The 25,087-nt window shown below is 44.0% G+C and overlaps 1 protein-coding gene across 1 annotated transcript; it reads right to left on the reverse strand.

Moving 5' to 3' along the window:
• Positions 1 to 577: 577 nt before the first annotated feature.
• CDK5R2 (cyclin dependent kinase 5 regulatory subunit 2) lies at positions 578 to 7,514 on the reverse strand. Its single transcript, XM_087950403.1, has one exon. It carries the CDS (start codon positions 7,212 to 7,214, stop codon positions 6,279 to 6,281), a length of 936 nt encoding a protein of 311 aa, XP_087806529.1. The 5' UTR covers positions 7,215 to 7,514; the 3' UTR covers positions 578 to 6,278.
• Between the last annotated feature and the right edge of the window lie 17,573 nt (positions 7,515 to 25,087).

A 25,087-nucleotide genomic window follows, 5' to 3' on the forward strand; every position in this document is an offset into this window, starting at 1 on the left:
CTTCTAAGCAGTTTACAGAGTCAGCATATTGCCCCCAACAATCTGGCCCCCCATTTCACCCACCTCGGAAGGATGGAAGGCTGAATCAACCTTGAGCCTGGTGAGATTCGATCTGCCAAATTGCAGGCAGCCGGCAGTCAGCAGAAGTAGCTTGCAGTACTGCATTCTAACCACTGTGCCACCAAGGCTCTTGTAACAATAAATAATAGTAAAGAAAACATAAATACCAACCAAAAAGCCTTCCTGGCTCCCCCCAAATGCAATACATGCCCACTTTTCCTGAAATAAACTTGAGTGCATTTCTGGGCTCCAGCCTCACAGAGCCCAAGGCTAGTGGGAAAAGCCAGGTCATCATTGTTTTTCAGAAAGCCAGGAGAGTAGGGGACTAGGAGGGCAGGTGTCCCAAAGGGCAGGGTCCACTATCAAGAAAGCATGCTGCCTCAGCACCTGCTGGGTGGCAACATTTACGGGACCTGGAATGTACCCACCTATCAGGATACCTAATTAAAATGGAAATATATAGAACGTACCTAGAACACTAAAGTTTTGGGAATAGATGCAGACATGAAGAAAGATAATCTTTTATAGAACAAATGCTTTATTGGATTTCAGATTCCAGTGATTGAGAGGACACAACATTTATAAAATTCTCCATGTGGGAGACAGTTTTCAGGGACACAACTGGTGCCTGATATTCTGTTTATTGACACATTCGTGAGTTATGAAGTCATGCTCAGTCAGCATGGTCCAGCAGTAGAAAATGCAATGCTCAAGGCAGTTTTGGTCCAGGTCCATGATCTCCAAAAGCACACTGCTTCAGCCAAAATTTTTCTACCACTACCTGATACGTTCTGTTGAAGTAACAAAGTTCATCTCCCTTTTCCCAACCTGTCCAACTTTACATGCAGACTTTATTGGGTTGCTTTGCTTATAAAAGACTTTACTGGGTCGCTTTGCTTATAAAAAACATTTGCAAGTTTCCTCTATGGTGTTTTATAAGCAGCACCATACAAAGCTATAGTTTCTCATTCTAAAAAAAAGTTCCTTAATCCTTAAATTATCCTCTGGTCAACCACACACCTGTTAAATTCTCTTAATTGCAAAGCATGCACCTGGAAACCACATGTCTGAGTGAATTCTGTTGCTCAAAGCAGCCAATACTTAGATGAACCAGTGGTTCAAATCAGTAAAAGATCACTTTGGTAACACCCTAACTATGGTGTTGAGGCTGATGTGAGAGGGAAACCTCAAGCTGTGAGACAAAGCAGCAATCAGAATCAAAGGACAAAGTAGAAGATATGATCAATGAACACACCCAGAATCAGAATTAAAGAACAACCCTGAAATGCAAATGGTTCTTTGAAGGGGTTTTGATTTTGCTCTTACAGCAGCACTGTGTTCCTGGGTTCCCATGGTTAAGATCCTGCTAAGAAGTCTAACCAATTTTCTCGCAGCTTGACTCTCCAAAATGTTGAATGGCAAAATGTTACTGTACTTGGTGTTTGATCCATTTCCCATTGATCAGAAATCCCACAACTACCTCCTCCTGGCTTCTTAGCTAACCCCCTCCCCCTCCAGCTAACCCCTCATAGAATCTCATGCTCTAACAAAGGGCTTCATGTGAACATTCACATAGCCGCCGTTCATGTACTCTCTCACACATACACTCACTACCAAGGTGATTTTCGTGTACCCATATTGGTCAGCTGTGTTGAGGGCTTGCAATAGTGATGATGGGCATTACAGTAGACATGCTGGTGGCTGGATCTCTGGTTCAGGTTAAGAATAGAAAGATGAAATGCTAATAGCAGACATGTGCCTAAGAACCCAAGAAAACCATTTGGGATAGGACCAGTGGCGGGATTCAAATAATTTAACAACTGGTTCGCCCAGGGTCAGGTTGGCTGTCATGAGAGGCGTGACCTAACCTAATCCTGGCCGAACTGGTTAAATTACACCCCCCCCAATCAAAGTGGGGAAACAGGCAATGGAGTGGCCGGCACGAGGGGAGGAGGAAGAGCAGAGAGAAGAAAGAGGGAAAGTGGCCTTCTCCTTCCCTCATGCCGGCCCCTCCATTGCCCGTTTTTCCATTGCAGTGCAGCGCCTAGGATCTACTTTGATAGCGGAGGGTGTTTTTTGGGGGTACTTTCACAACTGGTTCATCTGAACTGGTGAGAACTTGCTGAATCCCACCACTGGATAGGACACCTTCGCCATCACCAGGGAAACTGGATAGTGAAACCAAGCCTCAAAGGTGTTTCCCTGAGAAGGCTGCCATATGTAACTTACTGGTTCACCATATCAGACAATGACTTTCCTTTGAACTGAATTCATTGGTTTTGGACCTCCATAACCATAGATGGAAATTAATTTTAAAGAAAAGCCCTACTGAAATAAACTGTTGATACCATAATGACAACCTTCTCTGAAAGAACTCTCTGGAAGGAACCCATGTGAACTGTACATTCTGTATATAATTTGTAGTTTCTATTTTCTCTCATCTTCAGACACATTTGCCATTTCTCTTTAAAAACTGTTGCCTGCTGAAGAGTCACCATCATTCAACACATAGCAGAAGAAGAAGGAAAAAAAAAGCAAATCAGCAAAATAAATAAATAAATGGGGCTGTACAATCATTTAGACACGTCCTAAATGTAGCACACACAGCTACCTTGAAAAAAAAAATCGCTCCAATTACATCAGCCCTCAGACATCTTTGATTTTCAGGGAGAGCCTCGCTATGACTTGCAAGTTCAGTTAGAGAGCATATGCTGTTCTCTGCAGTTACATCTGCCTGGTGGAGTGACCTCTTCTCCAGCCTCAATAATGATATCACCATTGCCCCTTTTAGAACGTACGTTGGTATTCTTCAGGTGCTGTTTCTTCATAATTATTGCAATGGGATTGTTTTTATAATATGTAGTTACGTTGCTATAAATCACAGTGGGGTTTTAAAACTAAACAATATGTAAGTACTTAAATGCTACCAAAACAAGAGATACTCACAGCATTTCAGTGCAATGGGCTAGTAGTTGACCAAGAAGGATGGCAAAAAGATTCCGAAGTGGGTTGAGATGAAAACTCCCTTGCTGAAGACTGCAATCATGACAACCCCAAAAAGTCCCATCTGGGAGGAATATACTGCTAGTCTTGAGGCAAAAAATAGGATCCGTTGAAATTTGGGTTCAAATCACTTCAACAATGTTCAAATTAAAAACAGAATAACTACATGTTAGGAGAAGTAGGACAAGTATTAGTATCAGCATGGGTTTCTAAAATACAAGATGTCAGTGGTAATTTTTTTGTAACTTTGGTTTGGACCCAGCTCTCTTATCCTAGCTCAAGCATTACTTTAAAAAAAAAAACATGCGTAAGGTGTATTAAACGCAGGTACCAAATAGGCAGACTAACTTCAGAAGGGTAACTACTACTAATAGCTCATCTGCACTATAATGAAAAATATGCTTCTGAAACAACTCTTTTCTGTTCACCATTTCCCCGTTTATTATTTGAATTGTTTGCCAAAATGTCAAAGCCTAAGCTTCTGATAATGTAATCCTTCGGAGAGGTGTGCAAAGAAGAAGAAATAGCATAAGTTTCTTACAAAAATAGCAGGCATCCTGCTGTCTTCCACTGTTAACACATGTAGAGCCAGGGTTCTGGGATCAAAAACATTTTCAAATCAAAATTATGGAGATCGCGTGACAAGGCAAGGTGGAATCTTTTGAATTGAGGTCTTGATTTCTCTGCTGATCTTTTTAAAATCCAGAATCAGCAGGCTTCTCTAAATGATTTTATGTCAAGCTCAAAAATCAGTCTATAAATTCCTCAACCATTTGACCGTTGATTAAAACATGAGCCAAATTGTTTATTAACTTGTAACAATTAATCCTATCAGCTAAGTTTTAGAACGTAATTCTAACTAATCACTCCATCACAGCAAGAATCCATAAGGGGTCTTAACCAGATGGACAGAGAACTTTCATGCTGTTGTGAAAACAAAGAATTTCCCTTAAAATTGCTGCTGTTATATTTTTGCCTGTTTGATAAGTGAAATGATGTAGTGGACTCCTTCATGAAAAAACAAAAATACTATCTGAAAATTGTTGACAGTTCCAGTTAGTAACAGTTGATCAAACTCCACCTTTTTGTTAAAAAAGGGTTAAAACCGAGAACTTAATGAATCTTTTATGCAGTGCTATCACAGCACTTTATGAAGTGAAAATTGGAAAAGAAGAACATCTGCGACACTGGCAATAAAGAGACCGAAGAAGCAAAGTAACCCAAGCCTGCCACCCAAAAATAATATAAAAGAATAATAAGGCACAGGAGAGACACCTGCCCATCAGCATTCTTCAGAGGGTCAGCAATTAAGGATGCCAAACTGAAAGCATACTTCTTACCTGGAAGGAGAGGACAAGAAACTATCAATATGTTCTTAATAAATGTACCATTTTTGCTTGGTGCCCTTTGAAAGAGGACCAGGATGCCAGTAGGAAAAATTCTGGATTACTTTTCATGTCAGAAATTAGAAAACAATTCAAAATAGGTCCTGCTTTGATGGCCTCTTTAAGTGACCTCAGTTACAGAGGATTACATGCCACACAATAAAGCAGGTGGGCGAGGAATTTGTTGCTTTATCTACAATTACATTTGCAGACATTTTAGTAGTTAAATCAGATTTTCTTAAATCGGATTTTTTTCTTTTTACACTGAGATTTGTATGGGCCAGATCTTAACACAGAGATCATGTCCTTGCCTAAAAGGGCTCTGAAATAAGATGGACTGCAATTCAATACCAAATCCCATTAGCAAGTCTGGGATCTCCTGCCAACACAGCCATTTAGGAAATCATCAGCCAACTACTAATGCCTCCTCCATCCTGAAAGTAAAGCCTCAGCATGCACTGCTATTGCTTGCGTCCCTTCTCACTGGGTTTTCATACATCCAATGCATTTAGGATTCTCTCCTAGTACAGCTGAATCTCTCAATGATCGAACAGTTTTTGAAGTTCCGTTCAGACTCATTACTTTTATCTCTTTTAAATATACAATATAAAACAATATGTTATTGTACATTTGAGCAACATTGGCACAAACATCCCATAAGTCAGACATTGTTCTGTTACATTCAAACACCATGAGATGGCTTGATTTTTTTTTTCAGCTTCAAGAATGTGCAAATGTCTACATTAGGTCTAAGAGGCTAGCACCATGGACAGCTCCCAGCCTCTGCTTTAGATGGGAGGCGTTTTGAGGGGGTTGGGTGGAGGGATCGAGAGCACAGGTCAAGTGGAGCATTGGAAGGATAGCAGCAGAGCTTCCCCAGCACTTATTTTCAGTGTTGGGAGTGGATACACACCTCCCCCACCTCCCCTGTGCCAAGATGAAAAGAAAGGAAAATTACAAGAGGCAAGTCACTTGCAGTAATGGGTCTTTTGTGACCATTATCCTTTTTTTTTTTTTTTTTAAGAACCACTATGGCAGAGCTCCAACAGCAGGAAGGATAAATACATGCAGGGGTTTCTTTAACTGGGGTGATTGGAGGGGAGTAAATGCCCTGGCTGTACTGTGATTCACAGTAGCAGCAGGGAGACCCAAACCATAAGATGGACAGGTTGGGCTTTCTCAAACAAGGGCATAGCCGCTTGTTTGCTCCTGCACTAGTCAGAACCTTGCCAATAAAATAATGCCTCAGGCTGATCCATTAATATGTCTAGGGATTCTCCCATTTGGAAGAAAGAGAAAAGGACACCCTCCCCCCCCCTGTGCATACATATATAAGGCCCTAAATGCATCCACGCTGTCCATGGCACCTTGCTGTGATAGCAAAGATGGATTCTGCTCATAGATGAAGGATACAATAAAGTCATGGACCAAACCACCCCACCTTACCTATTCTCAAATCATCTAGTTGCTGCAGTTGTGAAAAGGGCTTGATGTAATTCTGGGTGTTCCCCCCACCACCACCTCAAATGTTGAAAGGGCGGCTGTAGCAAACCTTCTCCATCTCCATACTCAGACCAAAGCCTACCAAAGGCTTGGGGGGAGGGAGGGAGGGGGGGAAATGGGAAGCAGTTCCATGATGCTACCTGTACAAAAGAGGATGACTAAGGGCTATACTCCCCCCTGCCACCCACTCCCCAATCCTCACCCCTGGTTTTATTCCTCCAGAGGAAGCCCAGTTGAGTCAAGCCTTTGGGGGAGAAGGGGATGAAGAGGTGAGCTCTATCTAGAAGGTTTGGGGGGTGGGGTGCTGCGGAGCCCCCCCTGAATTTCCTAACGATCCAAGCTTATAGTCCAGTGTTTGTTGGTGCTGGAGGAGTCCTTTGTGGACACCCCCTCGCCTTCGTTCTTGAGGTCCTGGAAGACCTGCGTGAAGAAGTGCGGGTCAGAGTTGATCTGCAGCATCTTGGTGCTCAGGCCCTGGATGATGGAGAGGCAGCGGTCCCAAAAGCGCTCCTTGTCACCCTCAACCAGAAAGGGCTTGAGCGGGTAGGAGATTTCATTGCCCATATAGGAGTAGGCCAGGTAGAGGCAAGTGAGGAAGGAGGCTTGAAGCTCCGCCTGGCTGCCAATCTGGTCGCCTTGCAGCGCCTCGCGACACAGCAGGTACACAAAGACCAAGTTGGCGGGGGTGATGAAGCCTTGGTCCTGCCAGCCCTGGAGCAGGAGCGAGCGATCCACGCTGCGGAACCAGCCGATGAGTTCGCCGGGGCTCAGGTCCTTGAGCCTGTAGCATCGGCGGCACACGAAGTCCCCGAGGCAGCGGAGGAGCTCGCCCGTCGAAGCCTGCACGATCACTCTCCGCGGGGAGCCAACGGCCGAGCGGTTGCTGGGCAGCGGCGGGGGCGGCGGCGGCGGTTTCCCGTTGTCTTGGACCGAGACGGGCACCGTGGGCACCGGCACAGCTAAGGGACCCTGTTTGGTGCCGTCCGGCTGGGATTTGCGCACGTTCTCGCGGTTGCGTTGTTGCACCAGAGGGTCAGCTGCGCCTCCGGAGCCCGGCTTGGGCGTCACCTTCTTGGCGTTCTTCTTCTTTTTGGCCGAGGCGGCCACCAGGCGCTTCCAGGTGAGGGCAGAAATCAACACGCCGGGCCGCTTCAAGCGGCTCTCGCCTTTGCCGTGAGCCCTGCCCGGAGCCGCTTTCTCGCCGAGCACCCCATTGTTGCCCTTCCCAGACCCGCCGGGCGACAGGGAGAGCACTGTACCCATCCTGGAGGAGGCGGCGGCGGCGGCGGCGGGGGCTGCCTCAGCTGCTGCTTGACGGGAACGTCCTTACAGCTTCTGCCCAGACGCGCCCCGCACACCGGCCATGGGCAGGGGCGGGACGCTAATGGCCGCGCCGGCGCCTTGAGGGTTGAGCTTGCGGAGAAACCCCCGAAGGGAGCCGCAGCGAAGCCCAGCGGGCTGGAGAGAGCCGGGTCAACCGGCGATCAGGAGCAGCGTTCGCCGAACTCGCCGCAGCTCCGAGAGCGAACCCCGGCCGTGGCCCCGCCCCGCTTCTCTATGGAGAGCCAATCCTAAGCACTCGGCTTCTTTTCCCTGGGAGCCAATGGACGCGAGGCATAGAGCCCTCCCCCAACCCCCCCCTTTCCTGCCCCCCCCCTCCGCTCTGATGCCGCTTCCTTTCCTCCCGGGGGACGCCTCTCTTCCGGGGGGGGCTTCCAAATAAAAATAGAAAAGGGAAGCTCGGCCTTTGCCAGCCCCCGGTTCCTTCTCAGGCTTCCATTCCATTCATCGGCTCTTAAGGCAAGGGCGTGACCTTACAAGGCTTGGCGGAGGTCCTGCGCCTCCCGTTATCCCTCGCTATTGATTGTAAGGCGCAGGGAGGCTGGCGCATCCGGGTGGTTAAATAATCTTTTCAGTGCCCCTGATACAAAATGTCAGACAATTGCGCAGACAAGTATTTCCCCCTAAAAGAACGTCTTTGCGTAGCTAGGGCTAGGAAAGGAGGATTTTGTAAAAAAATAATTTAAAAAATGCCATACATGCTTTAGGACTAGAGGCCGTTAAGCATGCTCTCGTCTCCCTTTGCTCCTCTAAGGAGGGTCCTCCATGCTTCTAAGGCAGGTCTCTCTCTCCCCCCGCCCCAAAAGCATGATCCATGCATCTGCTCCATTTGAATCCTATAATCCCAATTCAACATAGCTATGTTAGGATTCTGAGAGCTGAAGTCAGAAACCAAGGCATCTGTTTGGTGCATCGGACAGAAAACAATATAAAAGTTAATCGGCATCTTATAGATCAGCAGAACGCAAATGACTAAACATAGATAGAGTCTGAGTTTTCCACATAACATCTTTCATGAGATTGGCAACTGAACACTTTATTAACTGTGGTCTCTAAAATTCTTCAAGTCAACTACCTTCAGTAGGTAAGAAATGAGTAGTGCAGAAATAATGCAGTGGCCACAAGTTTTTGCTTAGTCTCTGGGTGCTGGGCTACATAACTAAGGCATGTTCAGACCATGCAGCACAACACTGTGTCTGGAGGCTATTTTGATGCCTCATCCAGGTCACAAGAGCTCTGCAGTAGCAGGGTTAGGCGAGCGTGGGAATATATTTGAAACGATTTGCTTTCATCCAGGCCAGGGTTTCTTCTAGAGGCACTATTTCTGCATCTGAATTGAAATTACCTGAAAAAGATAATTGGGTGTAGCTAACATTGATAAATGTCTAAGGAGATTCTCAGTCATCTAGGGATCATGGTTGTCCCAAAGGTGCTTTTTCAAGAGGCAACTGGACTTCCTTGGTTTTTTCTTCAAAGACGTTTCGCTTCTCATCCAAGAAGCTTCTTCAGCTCTCACTGGATGGTGGGGAATGGACTTATATTCCTTGCACAGAGCTGGTCATTTGCATTCTTTTAGAGAGTTGTTGAGGCCACCTGGAGGTTTATCTGTGTCCTCAGGGTCACCTGAATAGTGCAAATGGGCGTGGAGCATTTTGGGAACTGCTGGAAGGAACTGCATATTGGAACTGCATATTGATAGCATTTCAAATCTACCCTAAACTGACAACGTATATTTTAAATATCAATCATACTGATGCTTGTTAGATTCTACAGGACAGTCCTACAGAATCAAACAGATGTCACTACTCTGTACATAAGGGTGGTTGCACACACTTGCTGAATTTCATTTACAATCAGTATGATCGATGGTGCAACATGATGCTAAAAAGTATAGTTCAGGATCATTGAAGAGCCATAAATTGTCAATTGTTAGTATCAATTATCAGATTATCTCTCAAAAATGTGTTTGGGTATCAACAGTTCAAAAGATGATTGAGAAATTCATCGAGATCGATGGGAGCAAGCTTCTATATTGATCTAGAAATGTTGCATATTCATCTTGAAGCAAGTTGCTTGTAGCAGATTATCTGCACAGTGTCTGGCCCTTTCCAAATAGCCAAGTAGCTAACATCTCAGGATAAATATAATCTTACAGTAAGTTTAGCTTGTCTAAGATGTTTATCCCAAGCTTCTGCCTTCCATTGGCCGAATCTCTGTTCTGCAGTATATTAATCACAATCTTATTGTACCTATGATGTTAGTGCCAACATAGATTTGGGATTCAAGTAATAAAGCCTTTATTTTATAATATCTCAGGATCAGATCCTATTTCAGGGTGAGCTGACACTCTCCTTGGCAAGTGGGGAAGAAGAAGGCTAATCAATTGCCTTTTACCAGTTACAATGTTTTACAATGATCTATCACCTAAAAGAACCTCATCTCTAGTCCACAGCATCTAGGAATTAGTGCACAGAAACCATCACCATCTACCTACACCGACAAACCGGTGTAGAAATACATATATCTTCTATATAACTCTTGGTTTGATATTTTTATTTGATGACAAATTCCAGGAAAAAGTGCATACAGGACTCCCAAAACATTTTTTTTTTTGTCTACTAAAAGGTGCATCTCTGTATTTTTTTTTTCCATTTCTCCTTTGGATCAAGCCAGGAGATAAGAGGCAACATGGGGAAACAAACTTATGTCCAAATAAACATTTGCAATGGCTCACAATGATAGAAGATATTACGAAAATAAATCCTGCATGTGCAAAGATTTGCACTGGTTTCAACTAGTTGACAAAGGTTAAAAAATAGGTTAACATACATTGATGGCCAAGAAAGACTGGGTGAAATACCTCAGATCTTTTGATAAGAACAAAGGAATGTGGAGGGTTTGGGGATGTTTGGAAACCTTGAACAAGGAAGGGGTCATAGGGTGCCTGGATAACCCAAGGTATGGTTTTACTAAAGTTAAAAAAAATGTTTATTTTGCAAATAGCACTCAGTCAACGGTTAATTGCCACCACCACTGCATACAGTAGAGCTACACAAGATTTTTGAAAGCCATCCTTGCACAAATAATAGGTGGGGTGAATTTATCTTGGGTCTGTTCTACTTCAGGCTTTGCTTCGCTCCTTCTTCTGATATCTAACACTGCTGTTTTAACCACACTTCTTCCTAAAAGTTCCTTCCTATGGTTTAAAGATAGAATGGTAGCTTTAATACGGGAAGCTATGCCAACTTCTGTATTTAAAAGGCTGCAGATCAGGATATTCATTTCTCCTCTTCTTCTTCCCTTTGATACAAATGCCAGAAGAGCTCATTCATAAATGCACTAACAGCAGCTGGCAAACAATGTGACTCAATCTACTCCATGAAGCACATAGTGAAATAAGGGGATTTGCCACTGTAGGATAGAACGATGGCTACTAACTGAAGGGTTTAAAAAGGGATTTCATAAACATTGTATGCCTCTGAATAGAAAGCTTTGTGGGCTCACATTTCTGCTAAACCAAACTTGCTTAGACCCAGCCAGGCTGTTCCCCATCTTCTGCTCTTCTGGGATCATTAACCTTTTTACAGGTGTTTTCCCTTTTGAGACTGTGTCGTGTTCATGTTTACTTCAAAGTAAATTCCACTAAAATCAGTGGGATTTACTCCTGAATAAACATCCAGAAGCTCCTAATTGCTCCAGCTCTAAAGACAAGATCTGAGAGCAGGAAACAATATCAGATTGGAAACCAGACTTGTAAAAGGCAAAAATTACACTACTGACAATGCATTATCTCGCACCCTAGAACAATTTCTGAGGAATAGTTTCATCTAAATCACAATGCTTCCATCTTTCTTCTCTTCAGCAATGCAATATATTCATTCCTTTCATATTTGAGGAGTGCATGTATGATTTGATAATATATGCCAGTGAAATATACTACAAAGTGTAGGAAAAATAAATGCAATACATTCATTCCTTTCATATTTGAGGAGTGCATGTATGATTTGATAATATATGCCAGTGAAATATACTATAAAGCGTAAGAAAAATAAACAGGCATTAGATCTGCATTCAGCTTCAGAATTACTTTGCAGTCTCCAAAACTTTATTTGATCCTGCCGCTGAAGTTCAGACAAATGTTTGCTATTTTTAGGCAGGAAACCAAATAAAAGCATTGTTTTCACCTTGGAATGGAATTAAAAACCTTGTAGACTCAGGCAGCATAGCCAATCGGAGGAATTTATGGACGTTTCATTAGGGCCACCATATGTAGATTGCAAATTTCCATGTGACCACTAGATGGAAGCAAAGGATTTAGCATTGTCTCTCTAGTTCCCTCTACTGGCTCTACAGGTAGGTGTATCCCTGACCGATATTTCCGATATTTTTTAAGATAAAATCTACCATTCAGAGCATGGGTGTCAAACTCAATTTCATTGAGGGCCGCATCAGGGAGGTGTTTGACTTTGGGGGGCCGGGGTGGGCGTGGCCAGCTCAACATCATTCGTGTCAGGGGCACCTGTGGTGGCTCAAATGCTCTGCCAGTGAAAATTGACTCCTGAGATCCATTTTCAGCTGCAACGGCTTCCTGCAACCCTCTGCCAGCAAAAATGGAGCTCGGGAGGACAGCCCTCCTGAACTCCCTTTTCACTGGCAGAAGCACATTGGGCTGGTCCTTTGTTGTTTCCAGGGCAGCCCCATGGGCCAGATCTAAGCACCCTGTGGGCCAGCTCCAGCTACCAGGCCTTGAGTTTGACACCCCTGAGTTAGAGAGTAATAATTCCTGCTTTATACAATTTAGGCTCTGATTGGTTGCTATAATTTGCCAGCTACTTTTACTTGTAAATTTAATTGATGTCAGACTATCACATCCAGAGCCTTTAGGTCTGACAGACCCCTAATTTGATCCCATCAAGGAAAAAGGTGGTAACTTTGATTAGCTAGAAAAAGGTGGAATAGATAGCACCACCACTAGATGGACTCGCAACTGGCTGGCAAACCGTACTCAATGAGTAGTCCTTAATGGGTCTAAGTCTACATGGAGGGAAGTAAGCAGTGGGGTGCCACAAGGTTCTGTCTTAGGCCCAGTACTCTTCAATATCTTCATTAACGACTTAGGTGAGGGAATAGAAGGGGAACTTACCAAATTTGCAGATGATACTAAGCTGGCAGGAATAGCTAACACCCAAGAAGACAGGCTCAACATCCAGATGGATCTTGACAGACTAGAACACTGGGCCATATCTAACAAAATGAAATTCAATATAGAGAAAAGTAAAGTCCTACACTTAGGCAAGAAAACCAAAAGTACACATATAGACTGGGTGAAACCAGGCTCAATAGCAGTAACTGTGAGTGGGATCTTGGGAGTCTTAGTGGGCAACCAGCTAAATATGAGCCAGCAGTGTGCAGCAGCCGCCAAAAAAGCTAATGCAATCCTAAATTGTATTAACAGAGGGATACAGTCAAGATCAAGGGAAGTACTAATACCACTCTATAAAGCTTTAGTAAGACCACACCTAGAATACTGCATCCAGTTTCATTCATCACATCATAAAAAAGATGTTGAGACTCTAGAAAAAGTACAGAGAAGAGCAACCAGGATGATTAGGGGACTGGAGGCTAAAATATATGAAGAACGGTTAGAGGAACTGGGCTTGGCTAGTCTAGTAAAGAGAAGGACCAGGGGAGACATGATAGTGGTCTTTCAATATTTGAGGGGCTGCCACAGAGAGGAAGGGGTTTTCTAAAGCGCCTGTAGGCCAGACAAGGAATAATGGATGGAAACTGAACAAGGAGAGATTTAACCTGGAAATAAGGAGAAACTTTCTGACAGTGAGAACAATCAACCAATGGAACAGCTTGCCCTCGGAAGTTGTGGGAGCGCCATCACTTGAGACTTTCAAGAAGAGATTGGACTGCCATTTGTCAGAAATGGTGTAGGGTCTCCCGCTTGGGCGGGGGGTTAGACTAGATGACCTACAAGGTCCCTTCCAACTCTGATTATCTGTATCAGGAGGATTCTCTGCTTGGGGCAGAGGTTGTGTGGAATGGGATTTGAAGGACATCAATAAAATGATGTTTACCTTGTCTGGAACTACTATCAGATCCTTAGTCTTATACCATTTTAATTGACAAACATAAAAAGGAATGCATCTGACCTATATGTATTTCTTGCGCCTTAAGAGCAGTACAGAAACTCTACTGCTTAATATCCTCCATAGCAAAAACAAGAATCTTCTAATTGCTTGAAATCCAATATGGTTGTGATGATACACAATTTACTGGATCACAGTCCACCAAAAATCCCATTTAGAATTCTATCTATTGTATGTGTACTGAAGATACTTGCTCTCATCCAGGGCTCATTTGGATTATGCAGTCCACATCAGATGCATGAAATACAGTCGTAAAGTAGGGCTCTCATGGATTAAAAGGTGACCTGTTAGCCCATTAAGCTAGTCCAGATAAAAAGCACCAAGCATAAGTATTACGGCAGCACCATCTTTATTGTGATGTTAGAGTAACAGAAATTTGAAAGTCTGAAAGTACATTTTTCCCCTCGACTATATGGTCTAAAAATCTAGGGAGGGTTTCTTCTGAGATGCTTTCAACAGAGGTGGTATTCAGTAGGTTCTGATCAGTTCTGGAGAACCGGTAGCGGAAATTTTGAGTAGTTCGGAGAACCGGCAAATACTACCTCTGACTGGCCCCACCCCCATCTATTCTCTGCTTCCCGAGTCCCAGCTGATCAGCTGGGTCTTCTTTTGTTGCCCTGTACAGGAGAAAGGAGCTGGAAAGCAGGTTAGTGGGGAGGGGAGGGATTGGGATTTGCAGTAATCTTCCCCTGGAGTGAGGTGAGATTAGAGATTTTACAGTATCCTTCCACTGCTATGCCCACCAAGCCACTCCCACCAAGCCACGCCCACAGAACTGGTACTAAAATTTTTGGAATCTCATCACTGGCTTACAACGTCTCCAATGCTTCTGTGGGCCTAAGCTGCCTCTTCTCTATTGCTTAGGTTGTAGGTCCTCTTCTTCCTCTTGTCATTCAAGGACTTTTTCACAGACAAAAGGCAAATTCTGTATTATAGATGTACTAACATACAATTTACCTCCATAACTAACAGTCTTTATCAATTAAACAATGTCGCTGTCACATTTAATGTCGGTGTCACTTTTTCGTAAGGGTCGCATTCTGTAGAACGTTTTTATCCCTTGTTAGCTTTCCCCATTCCCCCTCTGTCTGACTGCCCTTTAAGCCAGGGGTCCCCAACCACTGGTCCGTGGACTGGTACCGGTCCGCGGAACAAGTCCTACCGGGCCGCTGGTTGCTGGGCGCCGCCATCTTTTTTTGATGAAAAAGTGCTTCCGGTGAGCTTTTCTGGGTAGAAAGCTCACCGGAAGCACTTTTCATCAAAAGATGGCGGCGCAGCGCTCGTGAGCTTTTCCGGTAGAAAGCCATTTCTACCCGGAAAAGCTCACGAGCATAGCGCGCCATCTTTTGATGAAAAGTGCTTCCGGTGAGGTCACCGGAAGCACTTTTTCATCAAAAAGATGGCGGCGCCAGCTGATGCCGGTACCGGTCGCGGCGCCCAGCTGATGCCGGTACCGGGCCGTGGCATAAAAAGGTTGGGGATCACTGCTTTAAGCAACTCCCCCAATCCCATTTTAGGTTTTTTTTTTTTTTTTAAATGGTTTCGATTTTGATTAAGTTTGGTGGGGCAGATGGGGATTTGAGATAGAGAGAAGGATTCTCTTGCCTCATTCCATCCCTTTGCTTTTCAAATCACCCTGCTTTTGAGATTAAAAGAACATTTCATTCCTCTCCAAAAACCTCCCTCCCCTCACAAGTCCTTCTTTCTTATTTGGGGGAACGAAGCCTCCCTGGGTGCTGTATTGGATGTGACCACACGATTATGCACTGGATCCATGCATTATGTCCCTCCTCCCCTTCCCCATTTTAGGCTTAGCTAGGAACATTTGCTCAACAATACTCCCTCCCCCATAAAACCCCGCTGTGTAAGCAATGACTCGGAGAGCAAGATCAGCTAGAGCAAGGTTAGCCATAGGGAGGGCAGTGCCAAGGTCTCCTGCTCAAAGGAGGAGCAGAGCGATTACTGTAAAAAGGGCCGATTTAGTGGCATGTTTATGTCTGTGACTTCAGCAGTGCTACCTAATGGCACTCGAGCAGGCAAAGCTAATTTGTTCAAGATCTCCCACTATTAATGTACAGGGACTAAGCATTAAGTCTACTCCGAGCAGCGACCCTACAGATGACCCCTTCATCTCAGATAGCCCAGTGCGTGCTTCTTACCTTTCCTTCATGGTGCACGGTTGGGGTACAGTTGTAATATTTCCAGGGGTGAAAGACCATGTCACAGGTTGGCCCTGCTATAGAGAGAGATGCCGCACATAGTTCCCTTGGCAAATGTGGTGGCTGCAGCTATGAGCTACATGAATGACATTAGACCAAATGGACAGTCAAAGCATGGCTTTACGGTCACCTACAGTGAACCCAGTTTGCAAAGGGACAGTTTGTTGCTATCTGCTGCATTGTTCACCAATGGCATCAGATTGTCTAGAGTGGTTCTGGTCTGGAGGAGGCTGCATTGCAGCCTGCGACTTCCAAGAGATGTGGCAGACAGGAAGAAGGAGCAGTGGTGGAATTCAAATTTTTTTACTACTGGTTCTGTGGGTATGGCTTATTTGGTGGGCATGGCTTGGTGGTCATGTGACTGGGTGGGTGTGGCTTAGTGGTCATGTGACTGGGTGGGTGTGCTTAGTGGTCATGTGATTGGGTGGGCATGGTTTGGTGGTCATGTGACTGGGTGGGCGTGGCCAACTCAATGTCACTCACATCAAGGGGTGCCTCACCTGGCCCCTCCCCTCCCGGCCATTCTTTGTCACCCACCCTCAACTTATCTATAATTCTGTAAAAATGTTGTTCACCTTTTTTGACTTTATTATCTGCATACTATAGATGTACTTTCATGGACCACTTAAAGGAGGAAATGGCTCACCCAGGAGTGTGATAGGCAACAGGCTTTTAAGGGGCTGCCACAAAGAAAGGGGGACAATGTATTTTCCAAAGAAGTAGAATGCAAAAAAAAAAAAAAAGCAATGGTTGGAAACTGAACAGAGAGAAGCAATCTAAAACTAAGGAGAAACTTCCTGTGAGTGAGAACAATTAACCAGTGGAACTGCCTGCCTCCAGAAGTTCTGGGTGCTCAATCACTGGAAGTTTTTGAGAAAAGACCGGACAGCCATTTCTTTGAAATGGTATAGGGTTCACCCCAAGGTCCCTTCTAAGTATTATTCTGACACCTTTCCCAGGATTTCTACTTAGAGTTTGGCATCCTCAGTTTTCTTGCCTGAGCTGGGGGTTGGATTAGAAGACCTCCAAGGTCCCTTTCAACTCTTGTTAAACACATGTGTATTTATGCTCTGGACTATTGACATTGAATGCATGTAAACCCTGAAAAGTATGTGGTATCCCTGGGCAAAAGAAAGGCAGAAAAATCACTCTAGGTGTAGGGACAGTGTAAAATATTAACACATGATAAATAATGGAAAAATTAAAAATAATAGCACAGAGTTTTATCTCTCTCTCTCTTCCTATTTTTTCTTTCTTTCTTTCTCTCCCTCCCCCCCCTCTCTCTTACACACACACACACATACACAGAGCACTTAACAGACAAGCATTTTGGAAGCAGCTCCTTTAAATTTCTCCAAGGCTGGAGTGGATTCCCCCACCCCCTCTGTCAGACCGCACTCCTTCTCACTCCAGACACTTTAACTCACAGGGGGAAAGCGATACTTGCAGCGTCCATGGGGAACCTTGAGAAGTTTTTAAAGGACCTGCTGCTTCCAAAATGCATTTCTTTTACGTTGCAAAAGTGCTCCAAGGCTCGATTCTCCCCCACCCCTTCTGTCAGACCGCACTCCTTCTCACTCCAGACACTTTAACTCACACAGAAAGCGATACTTGAAACGCTTCATGCCTTTCTTCCTTTCCCCCAGAGAGAAAGAGGACGTGGGGAACGGAAACTAGGAGAGCAATTGCAAGTGAGTGACCGGGCAACCGGGTTGGGGGCGTGGCCAGCCAGGGGTCACTACCGGTGCGGCGACCCATGCCAAATAACCGCTACTGGTTCACCCGAGTAGGTGCACACCGGTTGAATACCACCTCTGAGAAGGAGGACTTTAGGAGGAAGAGATAAAATGGAGAACAATGAGAATGCTTTTTCTAAATCTATTGTGTAGGGAAGAATTCTAAGTTACAACCTACTCTGGATTCTTGAGAATTCCATAAGAAACAACACAACAGGAACTATCATCAGGAACATCCCAATTGCTCCCACCAGAGCTTTAGTGGACAAGTGTTGTAAGATCACTGGTTATTTCCACTGGAAGGTAACTTCATTGATACCGAGGTGAAATGGTCACCAGCATTGATGATGTTACTTAGTTTGGGAAATGAAACACCTGCAAGAAAACAACCAAACTCAGGGAGCATTAAGGACAGTTCAACCCTGAGTTGTTCTCTTCTATAGATAGTTGTTGGACAGCATCACTTTGAACTCCACCTATCCCAAAACCTGATCCCTTGGCAAGCATTATTTTCTTGTCCCGACGCTTGTGGATAAGAGAGTTTGTGCACATGAGTGATCCTCTTTGTGCTGGAGCGCTTAAAGTCAGAGATGGTCACATTGAACCAGCCTTGCCTTTTATTCTTTTATTGGAAAAGTCCTTGGATGAACTTTTCGAGAGGCTGAGCTCTGAGATTCAGCAGCCTGCCTTCACCTGGAATGTTGCAGTAGCTGAAGGTTGACAATCATCTATACTGACAATTTCCCCTAGGAGAGAAACTTCTTGGTTATGGAAGTGGCTCGAGTAGAATAAAAATGCCTAGATCAGGATACTGTTGGGTTTTATATCTTTGGTGCCTACTGACTTTCTATCTAAGGGGAGGGAGGGTGAGAAACGGATGAAAAAGTAAGTGACCACACACACACACACACACACACACACACACACAAATCTGCCTTTTTAGGATCCTGCTTTCACATCCTTTAAGTTTAATTTGCAGAAATTGGGCATGGCTAGTCTAGTGAAGAGAAGGACCAAGGGTGACATGATAGCAGTGTTCCAATATTTGGAGCCTCGGTGGTGCAGTGGTGAGAGTGCAGTACTGCAGGCTACTTCTGCTGCCTGTTGGCTGCCTGCAATTTGGCAGTTCAAATCCCACCAGGCTCAAGGTTGACTCAACCTTCCATCCTTCCAAGGTGGGTAAAATGAGGACCCAACATTGTTTGGGGGCAATATGTTGACTCTATAAACTGCTTAGAGAGGGCTGTAAAGCACGATGAAGTGATATATAAGCCTAAGTGCTATTGCTATTTGAGGGGCTGCCACAGAGAGGAAGGCGTCAAACTATTTTTCAAAGCACCTGAAGGCCAGCCAAGGAATAATGGATGGAAACTGATCAAAGAGAAATTCAATCTGGAAATAAGGAGGCATTTTCTGACGGTGAGAGCAATCAACCAATGGAACAGCTTTGCCTTCAGAAGTTGTGGGACCTTCATCACTAGAAGCTTTCAAGAGACTGGACGGCCATCTGTCAGAAATTATATAGCGTTTTCTGCTTGAGCAGGAGGTTGGGCTAGAATAGATGACCTAAAAAGTCCATTCTATTCTATTCTATTCTATTCTATTCTATTCTATTCTATTCTATTCTATTCTATTCTATTCTATTCTATTCTATTCTATCCTATCCTATCCTATCCTATCCTATCCTATTATTCATTTTCAAAACTAGGGGATATTCTTTCATTGATCCTTATGCGAAATTGGTGGTGGGTAGGTGTGAGCTTTTGAACTAGATCTAGGGAAAAAGAAGCTGGAAGAGAGAATTTGTGATTTCTTACCCTGTTTCTTGGGCAAACCTTTTGGAAAAGGGAAAATAAAAGAAGGAAATTAATATATTTAATGGGGCAGGGAGAGAAAGAGAGGTGGACTAGGAGTTAAAATCCACAGGGTTTCCCCTTCACAGTACTTTCCATATCTCTTTTCCTCCTTTCTCTCTCAGCTTCTGACCCAGTTCACTGCTGGACTTGGCCAGGTATTTTCTCAAGCTCCATTTAATCAGCAGCTTCTCCAACATACCACCCACTCATCCAAACTTCTCTGCCTTTCCCCCTTGTCTCTGGTACTGCTCTAACATGTTGCCTGCCCCTAGCCAGGTCTTTCCAATGTCCTTTCTCCCTCCCCCTTCTTTTATCAGGGACTCAGAAACAAAGTATGTAGATAGTCCACCCACCTGCCCAAACATGTTAACACCTTCCTTCTCTCATCCAAAACTCAAATACAAAGGATGCTCATTTTTAAGAGTAGCAGCGACCCGCTGTCCAAACTACTTCCCCAAATAATGGACAAGCCTGTTCTTTCAGGGTAGTGTGTGGATGAAATTTTTATCCATTTATCTGCAGTAACCTTTCAACCCAAGTTCTGCTAATCCTAGGATTGATTGAATCATACCTGTAATCTGCAGTCCACAATAACTCCTGCTGAACGAATGCAGATTCATGGGACTTGTGTGATCAACCAAGGGCTTTCTGTATTAGCATTCAAAGCAGCTTTGGAGCAGGGGGACGTTTTTGACCTCATTAGAGATGTTCTTGAATATAGAGAGAAAATGAGCGCCTGAAGCCAAATAGATGAAGATCTGAGAAAAGTAGGCTCTTGCCTTGCTGAGACCCAAAGCAACAGGGAATTCTGGGGGAGAACTAAGCAAAAGGCTTGTAGCGGGGGGAGGAAGTGGGGACTGTTAAAGCCAGCTCAGATAAGCCACACTGACACTTATAGAATACCTAGTCAGAGCATCAAAAACATTGCAACCGTCTCCATGAACTTTGCCCACAATGGCCAAAGTTGAAAACTCATAAAAGAACTCCTATCTTGGATCTGGCAATTTTGGAGCAACTCATATACTTTCCCCAGTAGAGGAAGAAATGGATGAGAGATGATGGGTTAGAAGCCAGTTCTCAGGCTGTGGCCCTGGCAGAAGCCAGGGTGTTATCTAATTGGTTTGGTCTGGTTCGTATGAAATGGTTACAGAAAGACACCCCACAAGACAGCATAACTGAGCCATGCTATACATATTTCAATTCCAAAGGTCACCCAATGCTTCAATCCAATGCTCAGGGGGATGCCAGGTCTTCAAGGCTGTAGAGAAGGGATACCAGAATGAGGCCATTTGGATTTCAGGAGAAATCTACAGCAGAGAAAGCACCCTTCCTAGAATTATTCTTATTCTCTTTCCTTCATTTAACCCCCAACATCATGTGATTTTAGTCTTATATGCACACTGGAGCTGGATGTCTTGTGAGCAATTTTTAAACCGACATTCAGGAGAATGCTCAGAGGCACTTCACACACACACACACACACACACACTCATGTGCACCCACAATGGGTGAAAGAAAAGAGTCTGAGCAAAGCAGTTAACTTTGTTCAGTGCTTAAAATTGAAAATAATCAAACAGCTGCTTTTTTTTCTGAAGAAGTCGATGCTTCCATTTGACGAAAATGGGGAATAGGAAGCCATTTGTAGGAGATGACCAGGCTGAGCATGAGGGAGGGATCAAACACATTATCAGTCATGAGTCTCTGCATTCTCACAAGAGATCTAAGTCCAGCCCACCTTCAATTCCTTTCTTAACTCCCGCTAATTTCCCTTGGCCTTAGTTGGTCAGATTCTTGTGGAGATCTTAAGCTTGCAATAAATCTTGATACTCATTTGAACTGCTTGAGTCTCCTGATTTCCCAGGCATGTGACAGCCACTTGGGTCAAGAGGCTGTAATTAACCTTTTTGGCAGAGGTGTTATATGTGCACAGTATGAGAGAAGACACTCCATGGAGTCAGTGGAAAGGTAAAGCTAAACTGTTAATTAATTAGAGTGATTGATCCTGAAAGTGATAGTGCTAATTTTGACAGTGAAATCATCATCATCATCATTGCAAATGCACCTTATTGACCTGCTCCAGACATCTTGGCACGTATATCTCAAATATTCCTTCTACAGTCAAAAATTAAAAGGAAAGTGGCCATTTTCTCTATGCACCTCCTCTCTCAAATTATTGTCAAAAATTAATTTAGAGAACACCCCTGGGCTGAATCAAGGAAGAAGACATCAGCAAAGGAGAGGGTTTTTTAAAAAAAAATGATAAGAAAAGGCTTCAAAGAATCTTGTTAACCAGATTGAAGCACCAATTTTGTACAATCCCAAGAAGATTTTGCTACTTTATTAGGAAAACAAATGCAATGTTCCACTATTGCAGGCATTGCAAAAATAAGCCAGATAATTATTTGTTCATTCTATCATCACAGCATTTTCGAAATGGGGCATCCCTCTGATGCACGGACTATAAATCTAGAATCCTCAGTAAGAGCCACATTTGCTAGGGAATTCTGGGACTTGAAGTCCACATATCTGGAAGGTTGCCAGTTTGTGGGTAAACTAAAGTTACATGTTATCATATTATTTAATATTTATATGTCACCAATCATCTTAGAATTCTAGATATAAGATCAGTAAAATCTCTGACTGACGAAACTAGCAGAAAAGTCCATAACAACAGTACACATGCTGATAAAAATTATACCATCGAAGTCTTCCAAAAGTTAAAGTCTTTAATTAGTTAAAGATTATTAATAAGGGAAATAAACACCCCCCCGACCCCAGAAGGGAGTGCAGAACTGAGGGCAACCACTGAAACATCCCATCTCTCTCAGTCAAGCCACAGCTGGATGGATCAAAGGCTGAAGCAATCAGGAACAAGTGTCACTTCCGAATTCATTTCAAAGGAAGCCGTCCATACATCTGAATCACTGAATAACATTAATTCTCTGAGCTGCCTACAGAGCAATTAGAACATTTAAAAAAAGGAAACACAACAAAGACAAGCAAAAAATAGCTTCAGCAACAGAAATAATTACAACATGACCATCATTTTTCCATGGTAAGGTTTATATATGGAACAAATTGCCTTTGGTCTTGGTGAGCTTTCTCTTGATTGCCATATAAAAGGGGTTGAAATCATCTACACTGCTCAAAAAAATTAAGGGAACACTTAAACAACACAATGTAATTCCAAGTCAATCACACTTCTGTGAAATCAAACTGTCCACTTAGGTAGCAACACTGATTGACAATCAATTTCACATGCTGTTGTGCAAATGGAATAGACAACAAACAGGTGGAAAGCATAGGCAGTTAGCAAGACAGCCCCAATAAAGGAGTGGTTCTGCAGGTGGTGACCACAGACCACTTGTCAGTTCCTATGCTTTCTGACTGATGGTTTGGTCACTTTTGAATGCTGGCAGTGCTTTCACTCTAGTGGTAGCATGAGACGGAGTCTACAACCCACACAAGTGGCTCAGGTAGTGCAGCTCATCCAGGATGGCACATCAATGCGAGCTGTGGCAAGAAGGTTTACTGTGTCTGTCAGCATAGTGTCCAGAGCATGGAGGCGCTACCAGGAGACAGGCCAGTACATCAGGAGACGTGGAGGAGGCCGTAGGAGAGCAACAATCCAGCATCAGGACCGCTACCTCCGCCTTTGTGCAAGGAGGGACAGGAGGAGCACTGCCAGAGCCCTGTAAAATGACCTCTAGCGGGCCACAAATGTGCATATGGCTGCTCAAACGGTCAGAAACAGACTCCATGAGGGTGGTATGAGGGCCCGAGGTCCACAGGTGGGGGTTGTGCTTACAGCCCAACACTATGCAGGACGTTTGGCATTTGCCAGAGAATACCAAGATTGGCAAATTCGCCACTGGTGCCCTGTGCTCTTCAGAGATGAAAGCACACTGAGCACATATGACAGACGTGACAGGGTCTGGAGACACCGTGGAGAACCTTCTGCTGCCTGCAACATCCTCCAGCATGACCAGTTTGGCAGTGGGTCAGTAATGGTATAGGGTGGCATTTCTTTAGGAGGCCGCACAGCCCTCCATGTGCTCGCCAGAGGTAGCCTGACTGCCATTAGGTACTGAGATGAGATCCTCAGACCCCTTGTGAGACCATATGCTGGTGTGGTTGGCCCTGGGTTCCTTCTAATGCATGACAATGCTAGACCTCATGCGGCTGGAGTGTGTCAGTAGTTCCTGCAAGACAAAGGTATTGATGCTATCGACTGGCCCGCCCGTTTCCCAGACCTGAATCCAATTGAGCACATCTGGGACATCGTGTCTCACTCCATCCACCAGTGCCACATTGCACCACAGACTGTCCAGGAGTTGGGGGATGCTTTAGTCCAGGTGTGGGAGGAGATCCCTCAGGAGACCATCCGCCACCTCATCAGGAGCATGCCCAGGCATTGTAGGGAGGTCATACAGGCACGTGGAGGCCACACACACTACTGAGCCTCATTTTGACTTGTTTTAAGGACATTACATCAAAGTTGGATCAGCCTGTAGTGTTTTTTTCCACTTTAATTTTGAGTGTAACTCCAAATCCAGACCTCCATGGGTTGCTAAATTTGATTTCCATTGATAATTTTTGTGTGATTTTGTTGTCAGCACATTCAACTATGTAATGAACAAAGTATTTAATAAGAATATTTCATTCATGCAGATCTAGGATGTCTTATTTTTTTGTTCCCTTTATTTTTTTGAGCAGTGTATATTGATCTGGCACTTTAGGGTTGTTGTTTTTGTTTTGTTTTATGCTACTGAATAGAATAGAACAGAACAGAACAGAATACAATTCTTTATTGGCCAAGTGTGATTGGACACACAAGGAATTTGTCTTGGTGCAAATGCTCTCAGTGTACATAAAAAGAAAAGATACATTCGTCAAGAGTCAAGAATCATTAGGTACGACACTTAATGATAGTCATAGGGTACAATAAGCAATCAATCATACTAGGAAACAGTCAATATAAATTGTAAGTATACCAGCGACAAAGTTACAGTCATACAGTCACAAGTGGGAGGTGATGGATGATAAGGAGTGATGAGAAGATTAATAGTAGTAGTAGTGCAGACTTTGTAAATTGTTGGACAGTGTTGAGGAAATTACTTGTTTAGCAGAGTGATGGGGTTCGGGGAAAAAACTGTCCTTGTGTCTAGTTGTTCTGGGTGTGCAGTGCTCTACAGCGTCATTTTGAGGGTAGGAGTTGAAACAGTTTATGTCCAGGATGTGTGGGGTCTGTAAATATATTTACAGCCCTCTTTTTGACTCATGCAGTATACAGGTCCTCGATGGAAGGCAGGTTGGCAGCAATTGGTTTATATAATTGTATTTTTGTATTCTATGTCCATAAGCCTTTGAGCTTTGCTTTGTGAGGACTGTCCATAATGCAGTTGTTGCAGAAGTAGTCCCTGACTTGCAGTTGTGACCATTTGAAATTGCAACAGCATTGAAAAAAGTGACATATGTCCACTTTTCACACTTACGATCATTGCAGCATCTCAGAATTCGGGCACTTGGCAACTGGCATGTATTTAGGACCATTGCGGATCCCAGGGTCATGTGATCATCATTTGTGATCTTTAAAAGCACTGTGAAGCGGTATTGCTATATACCTTCTCCAGGCTGATATGTCAACCCTGTGTGTGTGTGACTGTGTGTCCATCCAAATCCCTGCTCACCCTAATGCCTAACTGACGGAGGAAAAAACTTGGTCTTGTCCCAGTGACACTGGGAAATCTCTTCTAATGGGTTGTAGCTGTCCATTGGAGGAAACCGGAACCTTGATTTGAATGGGAGCTTTTGCCTTAAATGGGG

Source organism: Notechis scutatus, chromosome 1, assembly GCF_049901735.1.
Source record: "Notechis scutatus isolate UNSWTSFEM ecotype Mainland chromosome 1, rNotScu1.2, whole genome shotgun sequence".
In the NCBI taxonomy this organism is placed as follows: domain Eukaryota; kingdom Metazoa; phylum Chordata; class Lepidosauria; order Squamata; family Elapidae; genus Notechis; species Notechis scutatus.